The sequence below is a fragment of the Epargyreus clarus genome, unplaced genomic scaffold (genome assembly GCF_041222505.1).
Source record: "Epargyreus clarus isolate Ecla_fem2 unplaced genomic scaffold, WU_Ecla_fem_2.2 ptg000003l, whole genome shotgun sequence".
NCBI classification, from domain to species: domain Eukaryota; kingdom Metazoa; phylum Arthropoda; class Insecta; order Lepidoptera; family Hesperiidae; genus Epargyreus; species Epargyreus clarus.
In genome coordinates, this window is record NW_027332211.1 from 960,406 (window position 1) to 977,495 (window position 17,090).

Genomic DNA, 17,090 nt, shown 5'->3' on the forward strand with positions numbered 1-17,090 from the left:
AATTTTTGTGCCTGATTAATACTTTACCTCACTAATTAATTCTATCTTATGTAGAATGAATTGTATCCTGAAGTATAATAATTTATGATTCATCTCTCAAGTTAGAAAAGAACGAAGAAAAAAATGATAGAAACATAAATAGAGCTGTTCCGGTATGATAAAGCTTATTCCCACAATAAATGGTCCCCGATATCGGTGAAATATTGGCGGTTTGCAGATTAAAGAAGATAATAAATTCCTGTCATGACGGCACCGTGCAGCAAGTAAATTGTATTTGGGAAAATATCCTTAGAAAACAGCAGTAGCTTAGTGGTTAAAAACCGGTGTCTCAATCGAGACGTTCCAGGTTTGAATCCCAGGCACCTTTGAATATTTCGAAGTTATGTCCGTATTTGCAATTAGTTATCGTTTGCTTTAACGGCGATGGAAAACATCAAAAGGAAATCTTTAAAAAATCTTAATGGTATGTGAAGTCTGAAAATTCGCAACGTGGTAGACTGTAACCAAATCGTTATCATTCTGACAGAAGACCCGTGTTCACACGGACTTGTAATTGCTTGATGTCATCAAGGTTCTAAGGATTATCATCAAGTTGATGATAATCCTTTGAAAGCACTTTGGAGATGTGGTCACTGTAGCCTTGCGATGTATGAGTGGATACAGCGTCTTCTGGCAGTAAATGGTTCTTGATACTAAAGATATCGGCGGTTTTACGTTGAAACAGCTTCAACGTTGGTCGTATTTTGTGAAGAGATCTAAAAGAGTGGACATCGTAAATAGCAAACAAAGTAGATGTGCACACAGTAACGTGTGTTTCTGTTGCAAAATTGTAGCAAACTTATGTTACTTATAAACGGCGCAATTTAGGATTTAAAACATGCTCATAAATTATGATATTTGGGCATGCTTTAAATTAATTTCATTCATTATTATTTAAAATGAATATGACGTATACTTTTAATACGTACTTATAAAATGTTATAATTTTTGTCGGTCTGTTTGCGCGGTAATCGCTGTAACGGCTGGACCAATCTTAACGGAACTTGCACTGGAACATAGCCGATGTTACAAGAAATAAATAAGTTTAGTTAAAAATTGTTTATGTTTAGTAAGGTTAAACGAAACTTCAGGAACGTAAAAGTTATTCATTCAAACTCTTGGAGTATCCTTAAAATTGCTGATGGCCCTATATCTTAGTAAATAGTACAGTTCAGAACCAATAAAGCGTATGTTGTGGTCGTAATGTTCTTTGCGAGTGGAGAAATATTGGCGGCTTTACACCTCAAAGGCGATATTAAATACTTGAACTTTGAACAGGTAAGAGGGAGGTTTTCACCGAAGGAATCTAAAAAGTTTCGCTGTTATGTATTTGCATAATGATTTACGTCAGAAAGGAAGTTTTACAAGTAATTAATTATTTCATAATTTAACGAATAATATAATGAGGGCTGATGGACTGAAATTGTTTTTTAGCGTTTAGCTCGTCTTTTGTACCTTTTTATGTTTTTGGTACATTAGCTGAAGTGTCTTCCTCTGAAAAATTACAAACAGACTTAATTTTCAGCTCATTATTGTCTTTAATTTTAAAGTGTTCTATCTCATCGTCTTTTTAAGGTTTTAGTTCATTAGTTTACAATAGTTCACCACTTGGCTATTAAGCCAAGTTGGTACGATTTGAACACATTTGAATTCTTTTTTCAGAATACGTATGTAAGTAGGTTATCTCACGATATTGTCTTTAAACCATAAGTATCCGTTAATTTTACCTTATTATTTATTACCATTAAACCAAATATTAAATCGAAAGTCAGTTGTATCCATGTTGTATCGGACTGACTCCAGAATAATCTACATATACGTTTTTTATACAAAGAAAAATATACAGTATTTTGGAACCGTAAAGCAGCAAAGAGTATTTATTATGCATAGAAGCGACACAGTTTTACGGCCTGTTTCAATGGAGTTTTCTTCGAACACGCGAATCGGATCGGTGTATAATAGAGCAGTAACAGTCACATAAAGTTAGCTAACGAATTTGCTATAAATCCGCATCCGAGCGGCCTCGCGATTATAAACCGTTTACGTGTATCATAAAACGAGAAGCGTGGCATAGATTAATTATCTATGCATTTTATGGAGTAGGGCTGGAGCTGTTTAGAGGCAAAACTAAAGGATATGTCGTTTTTGAGATTAAACAAATACTATTTTTATCGGACTGTGGAGGGTAATGTTTTTTGAGCGTATATATGGTGAGTATATATAAGCAGTGATAGCCTAGTGGTTAAGAAACTCGGCCTCACGATCGAAGGGTCCGTGGTTCAAATCGCAGGCACGCACCTCTGATTTTTCAAAGTTATGTGCGTATTAGAAATTTGTTATCACTTGCTAAACGGTGAAGGAAAACATCGTGAGGATTTATAAAAAAACCTGAGAGATTTATAAAAAAAAAAATCTCAAAGGTATGTGAAGTCTACCAATACGCACTTGGCCAGCGCATTGGACTATGGCCTAATCCTTCTCATTATGAGAGGAGCACAGTAACGGGTTGTTGATGATGATGATGATGGTGAGTATGTGTATTTGAGTATGTGTCTAAATTTACAACACGCCCGACAGCCTAAACGGCTTGACGAATTTTAACATATGAGATGTCGTTGGATTCATCTAAATTCTTTGAGTTACATAAACTTTTTACATAACAAAACCAATAGTGTTTTGTTGTTTTGATACATTATTTTTAACTCGTAGATATTACGTTCATTTTCAAATCATCATTAAAATATAGATCTTAACGTATATTAGGCCTTTGTTGCTCGAAGTCCTACGGTTTATTGGTGAGTTATGTAAAGGTAGTCAAAGTGTAGGCAAAAAAGTTCGTTTCAAATTATCCATTCTGCGTTACCTTATCAAATCGTTATTGACATGGCTACTTAATTTAACGATGATTACTTCATCTTTTATTGTTACAATGTTACAGTTCAATCTCGACGCAGGCACAGGGTTATCCCGTAACTCTTGTTATAGTCACATACAGGCGCATTGAGTCACTCTACATTATTTGTATGTTCTTGATGTATTTTATAGATAAACAGATTTGAAGGTGGTAGAACCCCCGTGGTTCGACTCCGCCACTATTTATTTCTGCCTTATAACAGCAGTGTCACGCTCTGCTGTGTTTTGGTTCAAAGGGCATTGAACATGCTCGGCTGTTTTTTTTTCTAAATAATTCGCCAAGTACGAGTCGAACGTGAAGTTACGGTTTCAGAGATAGAGCCCTGTGACGGAAAGGCGGCCAACAGCGAAATCTTAGTGATAGCGTTCCGTTTTTACCCTTTGGGTACGGAACCCTGAAAAGTATGTATTTTCCAGGTGTCATGTTAAAGTCAATACCTACATTGGTGCACCAAGTCACGCTCCAAGAACACTCGATTAAAATATTCCATCAGATTTGCATCTCAACGGATTCCGACAGTAATGAAATTCTAGCCGAGACGTGCGTGTAACCTGGAATTCTATTTTCACATTATCGTAATTTCCATTTTTTCCTTCCTTACTCTGTTTCTGAAGTTGGAATTCGAACATTGTGTTGTTGCAACCAGTTTTTGAACCTCAAAGAGTTCATTTAATCTGATTGATTACTGAAAATCAGTTGCACTTATATTTTAATCAAACTCTTGCTCGTTCTAAATCAGTGTGTATATAGAAAGCCAGAGAGCAATAATTTTGTTAAAGGCTACGCTAAGGCGGAATTAAATCTTCTTCGACCTAAGGATAACATCTCGCTTCTCAGAAAGTTCAAACTTTGAAATTGAGCTTTGAGATAAAATTATAAAATCAAATGAGCGTTGCATGGAAGTGCTATCCATTTAAATCTGTTTAAATCTTTCCAAGCAATTCAGTCCTAGCCTAGGAATCATTTCTACTACTACTCTTTCGCTACCAGGCTGAAATTTTAAAATAATTATGATAAAGATTTTCGTTTATTCTTTTGTTAACATTTTATGTCTCTTTAATGCGAAGTGAAAACGTTAAGGAAACATCGTTAAGGTAACTTTAAGCCTATTTATTGTTAAAAACTTTGGGCCGTTAAAAACTAATAACTAGCCGCTGTTAATTACATTTACTTTTATTAGATGGCAATCGGTTGTGAGGTCTTTGTTATGTTAAAAATTACTGAAAATTAAATGTACACATGAAGAGATCTCAAACGTAACCGGGGATTAGTACATACTAAGGTGGGCTACCCCATGACTCGGCACGACACGTCTTGATTGATATTTTAATTTCATAAAAATAAGCATAAGTGGTTAAAAGGATCCTAACCTAAGCTAGGTGAGGTTACTTAATAAAAATGTTTCAGTTAGTTAAACATACAATTTCATTATCGTTTAAGTATGAAAATTCAAAATCGAAATCCATATTTTACTCGCGGAGAGAATGAAAAATTGCAATGAATGAATGCTCGTTCAAAAGTGGAATGAAGGAGGATTTATTGTTAGAGCGAGTGGAGTGAAGAATGATATTCGATTCCGTATTCTCTGGCAGCTTGCTCCTCGCTATTCTGTATCTGCCAATGGCTGACTTTCATCTATCAACTATCTATTAACATCAAGAGTTTTCAATCCATTATACTTTTACCATATCACCTCTAATTTTATGGTTTAAAATAAAATTAATATGTGTATTTTTATCAAATATTTTAAGTTACGCGTAGCATATCAATTATTGATATCATACGCTAAATTACGAAATACTAAACTCGTAAATATTTATAACTGATATTGATTTGAGCGATATTGCCCGACGAACTCAGTTAATTGCTTATGAGCTAAATCTGATGATAGGTAATCTTAAGATTATAAAATCGATAAAAATCCCAACGCCATCGTTTAAAAGATCTATTGTGAGATTTATTTCTTAAATGTATAATAGGCATTATTTACGCGCGTCATTACATATAATGAAACTTTAGATTTATGCCCACCAAGGACCGAAATTTGATAATTTTTAGTAGGTAAAAAAATATAAATTTTGGTAGAAAAACATCGGATGAGTTAATTATTAACGGGCGTAAATATTACCGATATCAGCATCAGTAGCAGCGAACAACAATCATAGTAAATGACACAGGAGTTGATTTAAGAACAAATTCACTTACCTTTTGGCGCAAGACTGCAAAACTTTTATAGAAACCGAAACAGACAAAAGAAAAATAGGGTTAGTGGAATTGAAGCTCCATAGTCCGGGAAAGACAAACCATTGTTCGAAAAGGCTGGCTATCGAACAAAAGAAATAATGGAGTCTGGTCTAGAATGAGTCAAATACAGGAAACAGAGGAATAAGGCTTTAATTACTTTTTCTAAAATATTGCTAATGCCGGGCAGTGCAAAATTGGTAATAATTTTAAAATCAACAACTTACAAAAAACATAAAAACAAACTAATCAAATATTTTTTCTGATTATAGAATTTTTATGTCAGTTAGAAGTACTTTATAGCAATCCACTTAGTAGAGCTTACTTTCTTTGTATGTTGTTGAAAGCACTAATTTATAATAATAATTACACTTTGTTTTGGCGGTTTTACTATTTAAATGATTTTTTAATTACAAGAACTACAGTCGCCCACACATCTTTGTAATGGAAATCACTTTCGTTCTTAATACGGTGAAATTTTTAAAAGCGTGAAATTTGAATACTCAAATACTTACACGTAGACCTCGGTTTCTGAACAAAAGACCAGTAATCGCTCCCAAACAAGTACATTAGTCACGGAGAGGGAAAAGTCGGCGATTTGTTTAACTGCTGAAAACAAAGGAACTTTCCTCGTACAAATCTACGGGTTTAAAACCACCTGTATTTATTTACAGGCTACCAGGCTGCGCAGTTCTGTGACAGTTGCAGTCTCAAACGCAACTGTACTTTAGTCAATTAAAAAAACTAAAATTCTCACCAATACGTGCCACAGAGTAAAAACTGCAGAAAGGCGGGAATTCTTTAATGCGCGTCAAAGTGTTCTGAAGTTAAAAAATAAATATTATCGTTATTTTTAAATATCTACAACAAAAATGTTGAAATTTATAATCATTTTGGCAATGTTAATAGTGTGTTGTTATTGTATTGATAGTAATGAGTCGTTAACAGAAGAGACGAGAGCGTCTAAGAAGAAAAAGTCTTCTGCCCGGATAATAGGTGAGTTTAATTATACTTTAAGTTTAACAATATTTCAGTATTTGTTTAAAAAAATGTCGTGTGTGTTTAGTCTATCAATACAAATTGGACAATTTGTCCAGCGTGGTAGGCTATGAACTAAGCCACTCTTGCTTCTAGAGGAGACCTGTCCCCAGCAATGGGACAGTTACGAAATGTCAATGCGATATATACAATACACGATATTTACTAGTTAAAATAAATAAAATAGTAGCGAAAACGAACACAAATATTAGTATAAAGTTATTACAGACTAAATAAAGTAAATAACGTTCGGACGCTGCGTACAGATTAAGCCGAGCATCATAAATACCGCGCGTTGAAAATGTAAATTAACAGTTTTATCTACCGATCTACCATATTTGCCGGCGCAGCAAAATTTGCATTTCACAAAATATTAGCCATTATCGTAGCGCAGATACGTATTGTTACTGGGTAATTTACAATCTATTCAGACTACGAGTAAATATCGGGTTTAAAGTTATTTTAACGCTACACAAAACAGTTTGGTTTTTACTTAATGAATAAAATGTAATTTATTAAATTTCACTGGAAAAGCGCGCTGGAAATACGCTTTATTAAATTGTATTGAAACGTATTTAAAATAATCAAGATTGATGTAGATTACACAATCTTGGGAACTGTTTTTTAAGAACTCTCGAGCATGTAGACTTGTTCTCGGCGTTTTTCTTGACCGTTTATGTAAGTGATTAATATTTTCTAATCGCCAAAAACTTAAGAAATCAAAGGATTTGAATTTAGATGTAGGATTCGGGATTCAAACCAGTACCCTTATCATAAGTTTTCAAAACATCCATAAATTTACCTTACGTTCACTCAATCCATTATTCTGTTCCGTTTGCTTAGTAAACTGAGTAAACGTAACAATAAGTAAGTGCTCAAGTCTTTTTGTCTACCTCACATGTTCGCAAAAAGCAGAGACAAAACATAAAGCGCCATTTTGTCAATTTAGACATTTAATGTTACGTTACTGACACTATAGTTCTGATACAATCCGCTAGGGGCGCTGATTGGAAATTGTATGGGCAAATACGTAAACAAATACCAAAACAGTCTTATTTGTCAAAACGTAAAAACTCATGGTTAGGGTACTGAGGTCCCGATTGAAAGTTTCAAAACGCTCGTCTATCACTTGCTTTTGCACGCAGATCCATAATCCATTGGTTTGCGGACGGACCACAATTTATGATCCATTGTAATAAGTAATTTCTATATTTGATTGCGGGTTTGTCAGTTTATATACAAAACAATTTAAATTAATTTAATCACCCAATTAGGCTAAAGCTTGACCACAATGCCACAGTACGGGGGTTGATTAAATCTAACAACGTTCGTGAATACCTGTTTGTTATTTTCAGAATTAAAGTGGTTTGCTATAAATATCTTTCATATTTGCACCAGATTTGCATCAGATAATTATCTGAAATTGAACCATATATTTTAGACAGTCCTCCAATGTACCTAAACTATAAAGGACGAGGTAACACGGCCACAATTATTTCCAGAATGATGCAGTCCTGTGTTTCAGTGGTAGGGTGTTGATGCCGGTTGACCTTCATTTGAGGTGATCATTTTAACCCTGAGAAGGGGCAACGTACCTTTGATCGACTTCAGGCAAAATCCCTATCCTATATTGAGTTGGTTACAGATATTAATAGGCGAGTATGACCACTTACCATCAGGTGCAACTTACTTATCTATCTATATCTATTATATCTTATTATATATATCTATTATATCTTATTGCAAGCTTGTTGCTACTCCAATCGTGTACAAAATATTTGTAGCGCTAAATCCAACCAAGAGTTCTACCAGTTTAGGCCAACGAACTTTTCTTAGTAATATAAATTCAATTTTACTTTTGCAGGATTGATTCTCCTCTTCATCTTATCGAAGGTGGCAGTATTCAAGGCGGTCTCAATGTACCTGCTGATGGCGTTCTTCCAAAAGCTCTTCTACATCGGGGGAATACTTCTGAAGTATATTTTGAAGAATAGAATGGAGAAGCCATCCCCTGTGTACGGTCCCCCGCAAGATTACAATACTGTAGGGTACAGCTATGGACCCCCTCACACAGACCACGAACCCCTGCACCACCAGGAGGCTGGGTACCCTGGTGCCGACCTCGCCGGATCTTTCGATTGGCTCTTGAATAAAAATGTAAAGTGATAACTTTGGCTTTTATTGAAAGCTTTTTGTCCTCTTCAAATAGGCTTCTGAAGTGTTATGGCCTGATGTGGTGGTTGATTTCGATAAATAATGTTTTATCAATACAAAGTTGGATAGTTGAATATGTTAAATCATAATACGCATCTTTCGTAATCGTGAAACAGAAAAAATCGATGCGTAAAATTCGTCACTTACGAAACTAAAACATTCAAAAGTAGAAATGTAACAAGTTTCAGAATATGTTTTATCTAGCAAGTAAGCACTACGCACTAAAACTCCGTAAGTAAATTATTCAAGTCACGTCGGTCTTGTCGTAGGCCAGTTCAGATAACGACTTGATGTTAGCGTGTATCTGTTGTGAAGAGCGTGCACGTCACTCGACTTGTTAATAACTAACGTTTACATTATCTTAATTAATGTTTTACAGTACTACACTGTAAAGAAACGGCTGCGTGTACTGTTCGCTTCCATATAACGGATGCGGCTAAGTCCTACGTATGATGGCGAATGAAGAAATACGTTGTCTATTACGTACATTAAATATTACGTTGGTTCTACAAGGCAGCTTCCATTTTGTCAAGTTAATTGAATTACGTCTTTCTTTGTCAGCAAAAGAAAATATACGAAACTTACACGACGTAGTTCTCTAATTTTTAAAGGAACCTTTGTGGTTCGAATGTAGCATTACATTGCTATTATAATAGCAGCCATTACATAGTTTTGTGCAGCATAGCAATTTATCCTTGGAAAATGTTAGATGAGGCGTTCCTACGTAGTTAGCAGGTACCGGGGCTGCGATGACACTTAATTCTGAAGGCTAGCAACGCGTCAATATCAATCATATTATATGTAAGTTCTAGGTAAGAGATTAACTATAATTAGATCCAGCTCCACATATTCCATTACCTTATGTTTGTCATTGTAGACGAAAGTTATTTTTTAAATATTTGTGTCATAGAGTTTCTTTTACCACTCCCTCTCCAACAAAACACGTCGCGAGAAGTAGAAGATACTCGTAATTGTTTGAAAATAAAATAATTCTGTAAAGGATCTACTTTGAATGTCTTACTTTGGGTTTGATTTCATTCGACGTCTAAGTTCTACAACTATCACTTATTATCGCATTAATTACTAAAATTTCACGAAAACACGTTTAGATGTTTATTATTGCGGGTAATAATTATATTTAAGTACATGCACGTGCATACACATTAAGCATATTAACTCATATCGTAGCATTACTCTGCTCGGAAATGTTTTGCAAGCTCTCATCGCACATGCAGGACGCTTTCCGTAACGTAATTTGCATAAACTATTCCTGTAGGGTGCCTGGTATTAAAGTATGTTGCTACTTTTAGCATGGGAATGTATTGTAGGGAATAACTATCGTATTTACCCTGTTCAATAAATACCTATGTAATTTTTATTGTTATTCGCTTCGCTCGCTGAAAAAGGCATTTTTCGTAGTCGTAGGTGTAGAATATAAGTTTTGTTATGAAGTGTATTGTTATAATCCCGGAAAGAGAACAAAAATGCACATTAAAAAACTGTTCACGTTAAATAGTATTGATAGCTTTATCCACATGCGAAAATCATAATAAAACAGATAATTACATTTCGGCACTTAAGTTATTTTCTGACCCTTTAAAATTTTAGCCTTCTATGACACTTTTATGCATTGAAGCAATCGTCATTTTGTTTTTCCAATGATGATAATATCAAAAGAGTGATGTCCAAAAATTGAATAATCTTAAAGGTCACAAAGCATGGTGACTCTACATCTCCTAGAACACCCTGCAATAAATTCCACGTTGGCGGTTTGAATTGCAGTTAGAGTAAGAGGATGGGATTACGTACACTTTGTTAGTTTTATAGCCAACTCTACATCGAGTTGGATAAACGTTATGTGCAGGTAGTTTCTTTAATAGGGAATAAACTATTCAGTTAAATTGTTAAACGTAGAATGTTTGGCAAGTATTCTTATTGCACTATTAACATTTTAAAATAGAAGTAGTTCTCTACAAACTATGTGTGTTAGTTCCTTTTAAAATCTAACATTTTCATAATAATATGTATACCTTAAAATATAATTAAAATACGTGAAGATACGTGAAGATGTAGAAAATAACTTTTCTATAACCGTCGATAAGGTAGCGATAGATTGAAACTAAATAAAAATTAGTTAACTCCATTAGGAATAATGACAGTATTAATGACATTATGTGTTTTAATTTCAGCATGATCTGTGGGAAATTAGATTATAAACAAGTATATGTATTTTCCGCAATACTGCATATATTTCCGGCCTACCTATCAGCGAATAATGCGAGATTGACGCAATCGGCAGTAGCTCAAACATCTCAAATAGTTACAGCAATCCAAAAACACAAATAGAATGATCTGGCTTCAGGAAGGAAAAGTGTGATCTGTATATTAATAGGAACGAGCAAGGGGAATTTCGAGGAATTCTCCAATAAAATCGAGTATTCCCATCACTCGCGTCTCGCAGTCATGGGAAAGTATTATGAATTGTTTTCTTTACGGGAAAAATCTACGAAAAATAATATAGGAATTGCGCCTCGAAAGTTATTGGCAGTTGATATAACGGAGCCACTGGGAATATTTTGATGAAATGTCGCGAGCAATGGCGTGCGGTTTCCTTCATGTGCTGGTTGTAAAGTTATACACTTTATGGGGCACCTTTAAACATCTTCGAATATGACTTTCGTAAATATTTTTTTGAATGGAGCTTGCAGTCCCTTCGATGTTAGGTGGATACTGTTGCCTATGGACACCAGGAATTAATTCCAAATAGTATAATTTGACATAGATCGACGTCTTATTTTCGATATATACTTAACATTTGAGTGTTATTGGTTGTGTATCATAGGTGCAACGGACACATAAAGGCAAATTTATAAACACCCACGATGATAAAAATCTAAAATCATTTAGAAGTCTGCACGGCTGGGAATTGAATCTGGAACTAGCTAGTTATTTCCATCCGGACAGAGTAAGGATATTATTATTATATAGGTACATTATATACACGATTAGTAATAGCAGTGTAACCCGTGAGCACTTATAAATTTAAAGTCATTCATTCAAACTCATACATAGGATGAGTCCGTATAAACTTTCTGCTCTCGAGGGAGTTTTAAAGTAAAGTAGCGTTTATCTCACATCCATAATATTTAAGTGTACAGGAAAACCGTGAAAATTTTGTCTTTAATAATACCTATAGAAGGTACTATGCTTGAGTCAATTTTAAATATTCTTCTACAGTGAAGGATTTTTGATATCGAGACATTTAAATGCGATAGGTCTTGACCTGGCAGTGCGCGAAAATCACTCCATCCATCTGTATGAATTTCAGATGATCTGAATTGTAATAAAGAATGAATAATAAGTTTATCGTATATGTAAAAAAAAGATAAAATATTTCTCGCCACCAATCGCAATTTTTCCTGAACCCCAAATAATTTGGAAAATACAGGGAATCTTTCAGATATAATTTTGCCCATTAGTATTTACATTTTTGTGGGTAATAACAAAAATAAAGGAAATAAGCCAATACTCATAGTTAATGGATTATATACAAAAAGGTCCGTCTTCCTTCTAACTACGGATGCGTCAGCCAGCCAACAATCAATCACCCATAGCAATATGACAGTCGTTTTCCATTACCCGGCGAGCTACCCGGGTCCCACATTCCGGGCCATTTATAACTCGGACGCAAGATGCAAACTACGGTTAGTTGTGTATGCGGTGACATTTCCAATAATATGGCTCAGCGGTCCGAGGTTCGAGTCCACTTAGCATGACAAATTACATGTCCGGAAATCGTATTTTTTCGACTATTTCCATATACGGACCACTGGCCGCAGTTGATATATATGGAACGTCGCGTACTATGACATTAGATCATTTTTTTAGATTTGGTAGGGGATGTGTAAAAAAGAATTATTCGGGATATTCCACTAGCTATTATGGTAAAGTCCGTTTGATCAAAATATATTGTTTATTCTAAAATTGGTTAGTATTTTAAGCGTAACTACATAGCTAAGAAGAGAAAAAAAAATACCTACTGGAAACTCCCTGACATATGTGTACACTATTAAAATAATTGTGTTATTTACAATTTTATCATGAGAAAAGTTATTACTTGATATATTTCAGTTGTGTGTACATACATAGAGCTTAGTTTAAACGATTATCTATGGTTTGAAATATAGTAGAGAAAATATTTCATTTTCATATAACAAGCTATGATTTAAATTCTAATAAATACTCGTAATTACAATCAATACTTATTAGAGACAATAAGAATATAAGGCACGTTACACCATTGGGAAGAAAGGAAAGGTCTTTCAGAGAGTTACTAGATATTAAAAAATTGTGATTAAAGTACTTTGAATGGGAACTGTCCCGTGTTCTACAAAACTATTGTAAGCTCTACTCGTACTTCCGCGCAATATCCCCGTTATCTGTCGTTACTCAAAATGATTAGTTTCGATATTACTTTGACCCAAAATATTTCCTGCTGTGACAACAGTTGTTTGAAAATCCGCTTGCGCTTCCACTATAGTGGGAAATTAAACTTTGTCTTATAAATATGATACATTTTCATAAAGCACATTCTAGACAAAAATATTGCTAGATCGGGTAATATGAACCCAGGCATCTTATTAAAGATTAAAAAAGAAATTATTTTCTAAATTGAGTAAGTCTAACGCCAAAAATACTAATAATTATATCGATATAATTGCAATAAAATAAGTGACGCGCAACGTAGTTTCAACAGTGAATATTTTACAATTTAATCATATAAACAAATATTTTATGTCCCATTGCTGAACACTATAAATCAAAATATGAAAGAGACCTCTGGGGCATATCTTAGGCCGATCTAATGCGAAATGATTAAAAAATCCAAGAGAAATCTATCGAAGTGAATATTTTACAATTTAATCATATAAACAAATATTTTATGTCCCATTGCTGAACACTATAAATCAAAATATGAAAGAGACCTCTGGGGCATATCTTAGGCCGATCTAATGCGAAATGATTAAAAAATCCAAGAGAAATCTATCGAAGTGAATATTTTACAATTTAATCATATAAACAAATATTTTATGTCCCATTGCTGAACACTATAAATCAAAATATGAAAGAGACCTCTGGGGCATATCTTAGGCCGATCGAATGCGAAATGATTAAAAAATCCAAGAGAAATCTATCGAAGTGAATATTTTACAATTTAATCATATAAACAAATATTTTATGTTTATGCTGAACACTATAAATCAAAATATGAAAGAGACCTCTGGGGCATATCTTAGGCCGATCTAATGCGAAATGATTAAAAAATCCAAGAGAAATCTATCGAAATGAATTATTACACACAAACCTACAACTTTTACGTATTTAAACCGAGGATAAAATTGTATTTCTACATACGCTTTTATTCCTTGAAAACGCCTATCAACATTTCTGGGCAATATAGGATGCATAAGGGCTAGCAAGCGAAAATTCCTCCGTAATGTGGAACTTTAGTGTCCCTAAAGGAATCTAGGAACACATACCTTTAGTACCTAAGCGTGCCAAGTTTGTGATAACCTATCTACAACCCCATTATCTTCATTACGTGGCCAATTTGTTCGTAATATCATCGGATTTTCGATTGAAGATCGAGTTTATGCGTAGGCGTTATTGTAAGGGAGATTAATAACGTTAATGGCCGCCTATTACAACTTTTTCATCCACCATGAAGCCTACAGTTTATGGCTCTCCACAACATGGTAGGGAGGTACTCGATCTTTTGATCAATATCGATAACTTACCTGTATAAGTAAGTGAAGTCTTGTTATTTTTAAATATTTTTGAAGCTTTTATAATTCTTTTTTGTTTAATATTGGCAAACTAGGCATGAAATAGGTCTTTTCTATATTTTCTCCATACTAATTATTTTTATTTAATTAGGTTTAAAGAATTTTATTCTCATACAAAATAGAGTTTCATTTATAATGAGACACATAAAGAAATAACTGATTACAAAAAGCTTCTACCTCTGGAGCAGTAAATTTTACCAATATAATTTATTCGGTGGAAAGTATTCATTATGAATGTATGTATAAGAGTCAAACTTTTGTCGGTTTAAACTTGAAATCATACAATTTGCATATATTCAAGTAAATATTTAGATAGCGTGTCTTATCTTTAATCAATTAGGGCATGCAACTAACTGCTGAAAGTTGCATGTCTTAATAGACTTAGCACTTCATAGGTAATTATTACGTTAATCTGATTAATAAACACTATTCATGTTTACATTAGTTACATTCACTTTGCAAGTTAGCGAATCACCAGTAACAACCGAGCAATTACGTCGTTAATTTGTCGATAAAATCAAAGCACATACCTAGCGCCGTATCGCCGGCTCATAAACGCGGGGCGCTCATTATTTGTAAATTTAACGATGATTGCTCCGCGCTCGCGATACTACACATGTGATGCCAGCAGTTACATTACACGCGGTGCTTGGCCAGTGCCGTAGTTGTCTAGACATTTGCTGTATACGTCCAGCAACAATATATATACATTTTGTTAAAATACACAGGATTTTTAGACATTACCAGCTGACTCGGCAAACGTTGTGTGCCATATAAATAAAAAATGTTAAGGGTGACAACCCTTATCACTTAGGAGTATGAAAAATAGATAGTAGCCTATTCTCAGACCTACTGAATATGCATATAAAATTTGGTGAAATTCGGTAAAGCCGTTTCGGAGGAGTACGGTAACTAACATTGTAAGACGAGAATTTTATATAAAAGGTGTAAGATTTGGTCTATTGAAATAAATAAAAAATATTCCGTTTAAACATACTGTAGTAGTTTGAAAATTGAAAACCTGACGGTATCTCCTCGGCACTGAAATGGTTAATGTTAGCGGACTTAACTTTTCTGAAGCATATCTTTGGTGTCTAGCCTAATAACTGTTATTCATCTATTTCCTAAAAGTCATTCTGCTTTTAGATAGATGAATCTTATGAAATTATATTTCCCGTATGCATGGTTTCTACATTGGATACTTTCTGCATGTATTATTATATGGTAAAAACGCAAATAAAGCTTGCTGTACAAAATTTTCAATATATTAAGTTACACATTTACGTAGTTTCCTCCAACAATACACGTTTATACCAAAGAAAATTAACATTCTTTAAAGAACATATAAAAAGGAAATCTACGGACGTTTTTCAAAACATTACTAGTGCTTACATAACACGTTCATATCATAATCACTACACACATAACTCACAATGAAAGAGAAAAGAAAACTAGTGAAATTCACGGACGAAACTGAAATACAAACAAGAGGGCGTGAAACCGTAACTCTCTAGTTGGCGTTATGTGAAAACTTGTATAATAATTCTCAGGAGCGAGAAAGTCTCTGTTTACGTTAGAACAAAAAAGATAGACGTCGCATTTTGAAAATATACAAGTATCACTTTGGTGTTTGACGGTCAAATCCCAGGCATATATTTTTTTTACTTTTGCGGGGATTGGAAATAATTTTGACACAGTTATAGGATAGAGGAAAACACAATTTGTGAAATCTGTCAATCCGCACTTGTTAAGTGTGGTAGACTAAAAATCCTTCTCATTTTGAGAGGAGATCCGCTCCTAGTACCTTTTTTTTTTTTGTTTTCGAGGGGGAAACCTTCAAAAGGTACCCGACGAAGTGGGAGCGACGCCGGGTTATGTGGGATTTTTACCGCACTAAAACCCCCCCGGTGGCCGTCCTCAGCGCTTGGTGGAGAACTCCGGGATCTCCGATGGAACACAACCGGAATCCTCCGAGCGCGATGCCCCGGTCGGGCTCTGCCCTGGGGGGAGCACTTTACGCTCCTCCCGCACACCTGGTGTTTACGACGGCATGCGACCACACATGCCGCCGTTCTTCCCGGGGTTGCTCTCCGGACGGTTCGAGCTCCCACTCTTGCCGCCGGCAACCCCGGAAGCCCCCTTTTAGTCGCCTCTTACGACAGGCAGGGGATACCGTAGCCCTATTCTAGTCCCGGAACTACAGGGACACCGCTCCTAGTACCTACTAAGACAATAATAAGTTGACGATAATGATTTCAGTACTTATATCAAAATTTTATTGTTTTGTTATATTCCATTGCGATCGGTGCAAAGCAGAATTTCAAATTATAAATTATTCGCTTTTATATATATAGATAAATCCTTATTATAGAATATGAAGCCCTTAAAAACTGAAATACTTAAAATGCTTAATTAGGTAAATATAATTTGATATTAGGTAAAAAAAGAGTCTCAAATCGCAACATTCACGAAATCACTTATAAGTGTAATTGGTGCTGTCTTTCTATTTTTGGTCTGAGCCGATTACAATATTTTATCATCCTATTATCGCCTGCAGTCCCTCGGCTAACATTTGACTGAACGTTATTACCTGTTCATACTTTGTACCGTGTGACCATAAGAGATTTTAATCTGTGCTCCAACATTTTTCTTATGCAGTGTCTAATCTATACTAGCACAGTGCAATCATTCAATTGATAACATACGGTGGCCATTTTTAAATTAACTTTTATTTCGTCTTAACATTAAATGTCAGTTTTAAGCTAGTTATATTATTAAACAGATAAACGGAATCATTA

At 34.6% G+C, this 17,090-nt stretch overlaps 1 protein-coding gene across 1 annotated transcript; it reads left to right on the plus strand.

Annotated features, from left to right (window-relative positions):
* The first annotated feature begins 6,041 nt into the window (after positions 1 to 6,041).
* On the plus strand, positions 6,042 to 8,398 carry LOC140748602 (uncharacterized). The gene is made up of 2 exons (XM_073081445.1): positions 6,042 to 6,190; positions 8,097 to 8,398. Exons 1-2 carry the CDS (start codon positions 6,067 to 6,069, stop codon positions 8,396 to 8,398), a joined length of 426 nt encoding a protein of 141 aa, XP_072937546.1. The 5' UTR covers positions 6,042 to 6,066.
* Positions 8,399 to 17,090: the final 8,692 nt, after the last annotated feature.

Bases quoted from the DNA above. Each gene is read 5' to 3' on its own strand.
- LOC140748602 (XM_073081445.1), top strand. From the start codon at position 6,067: ATGTTGAAATTTATAATCATTTTGGCAATGTTAATAGTGTGTTGTTAT. The intron at 6,191-8,096 runs GTGAGTTTAATT...TTACTTTTGCAG, and splicing joins GTCTTCTGCCCGGATAATAG to GATTGATTCTCCTCTTCATC.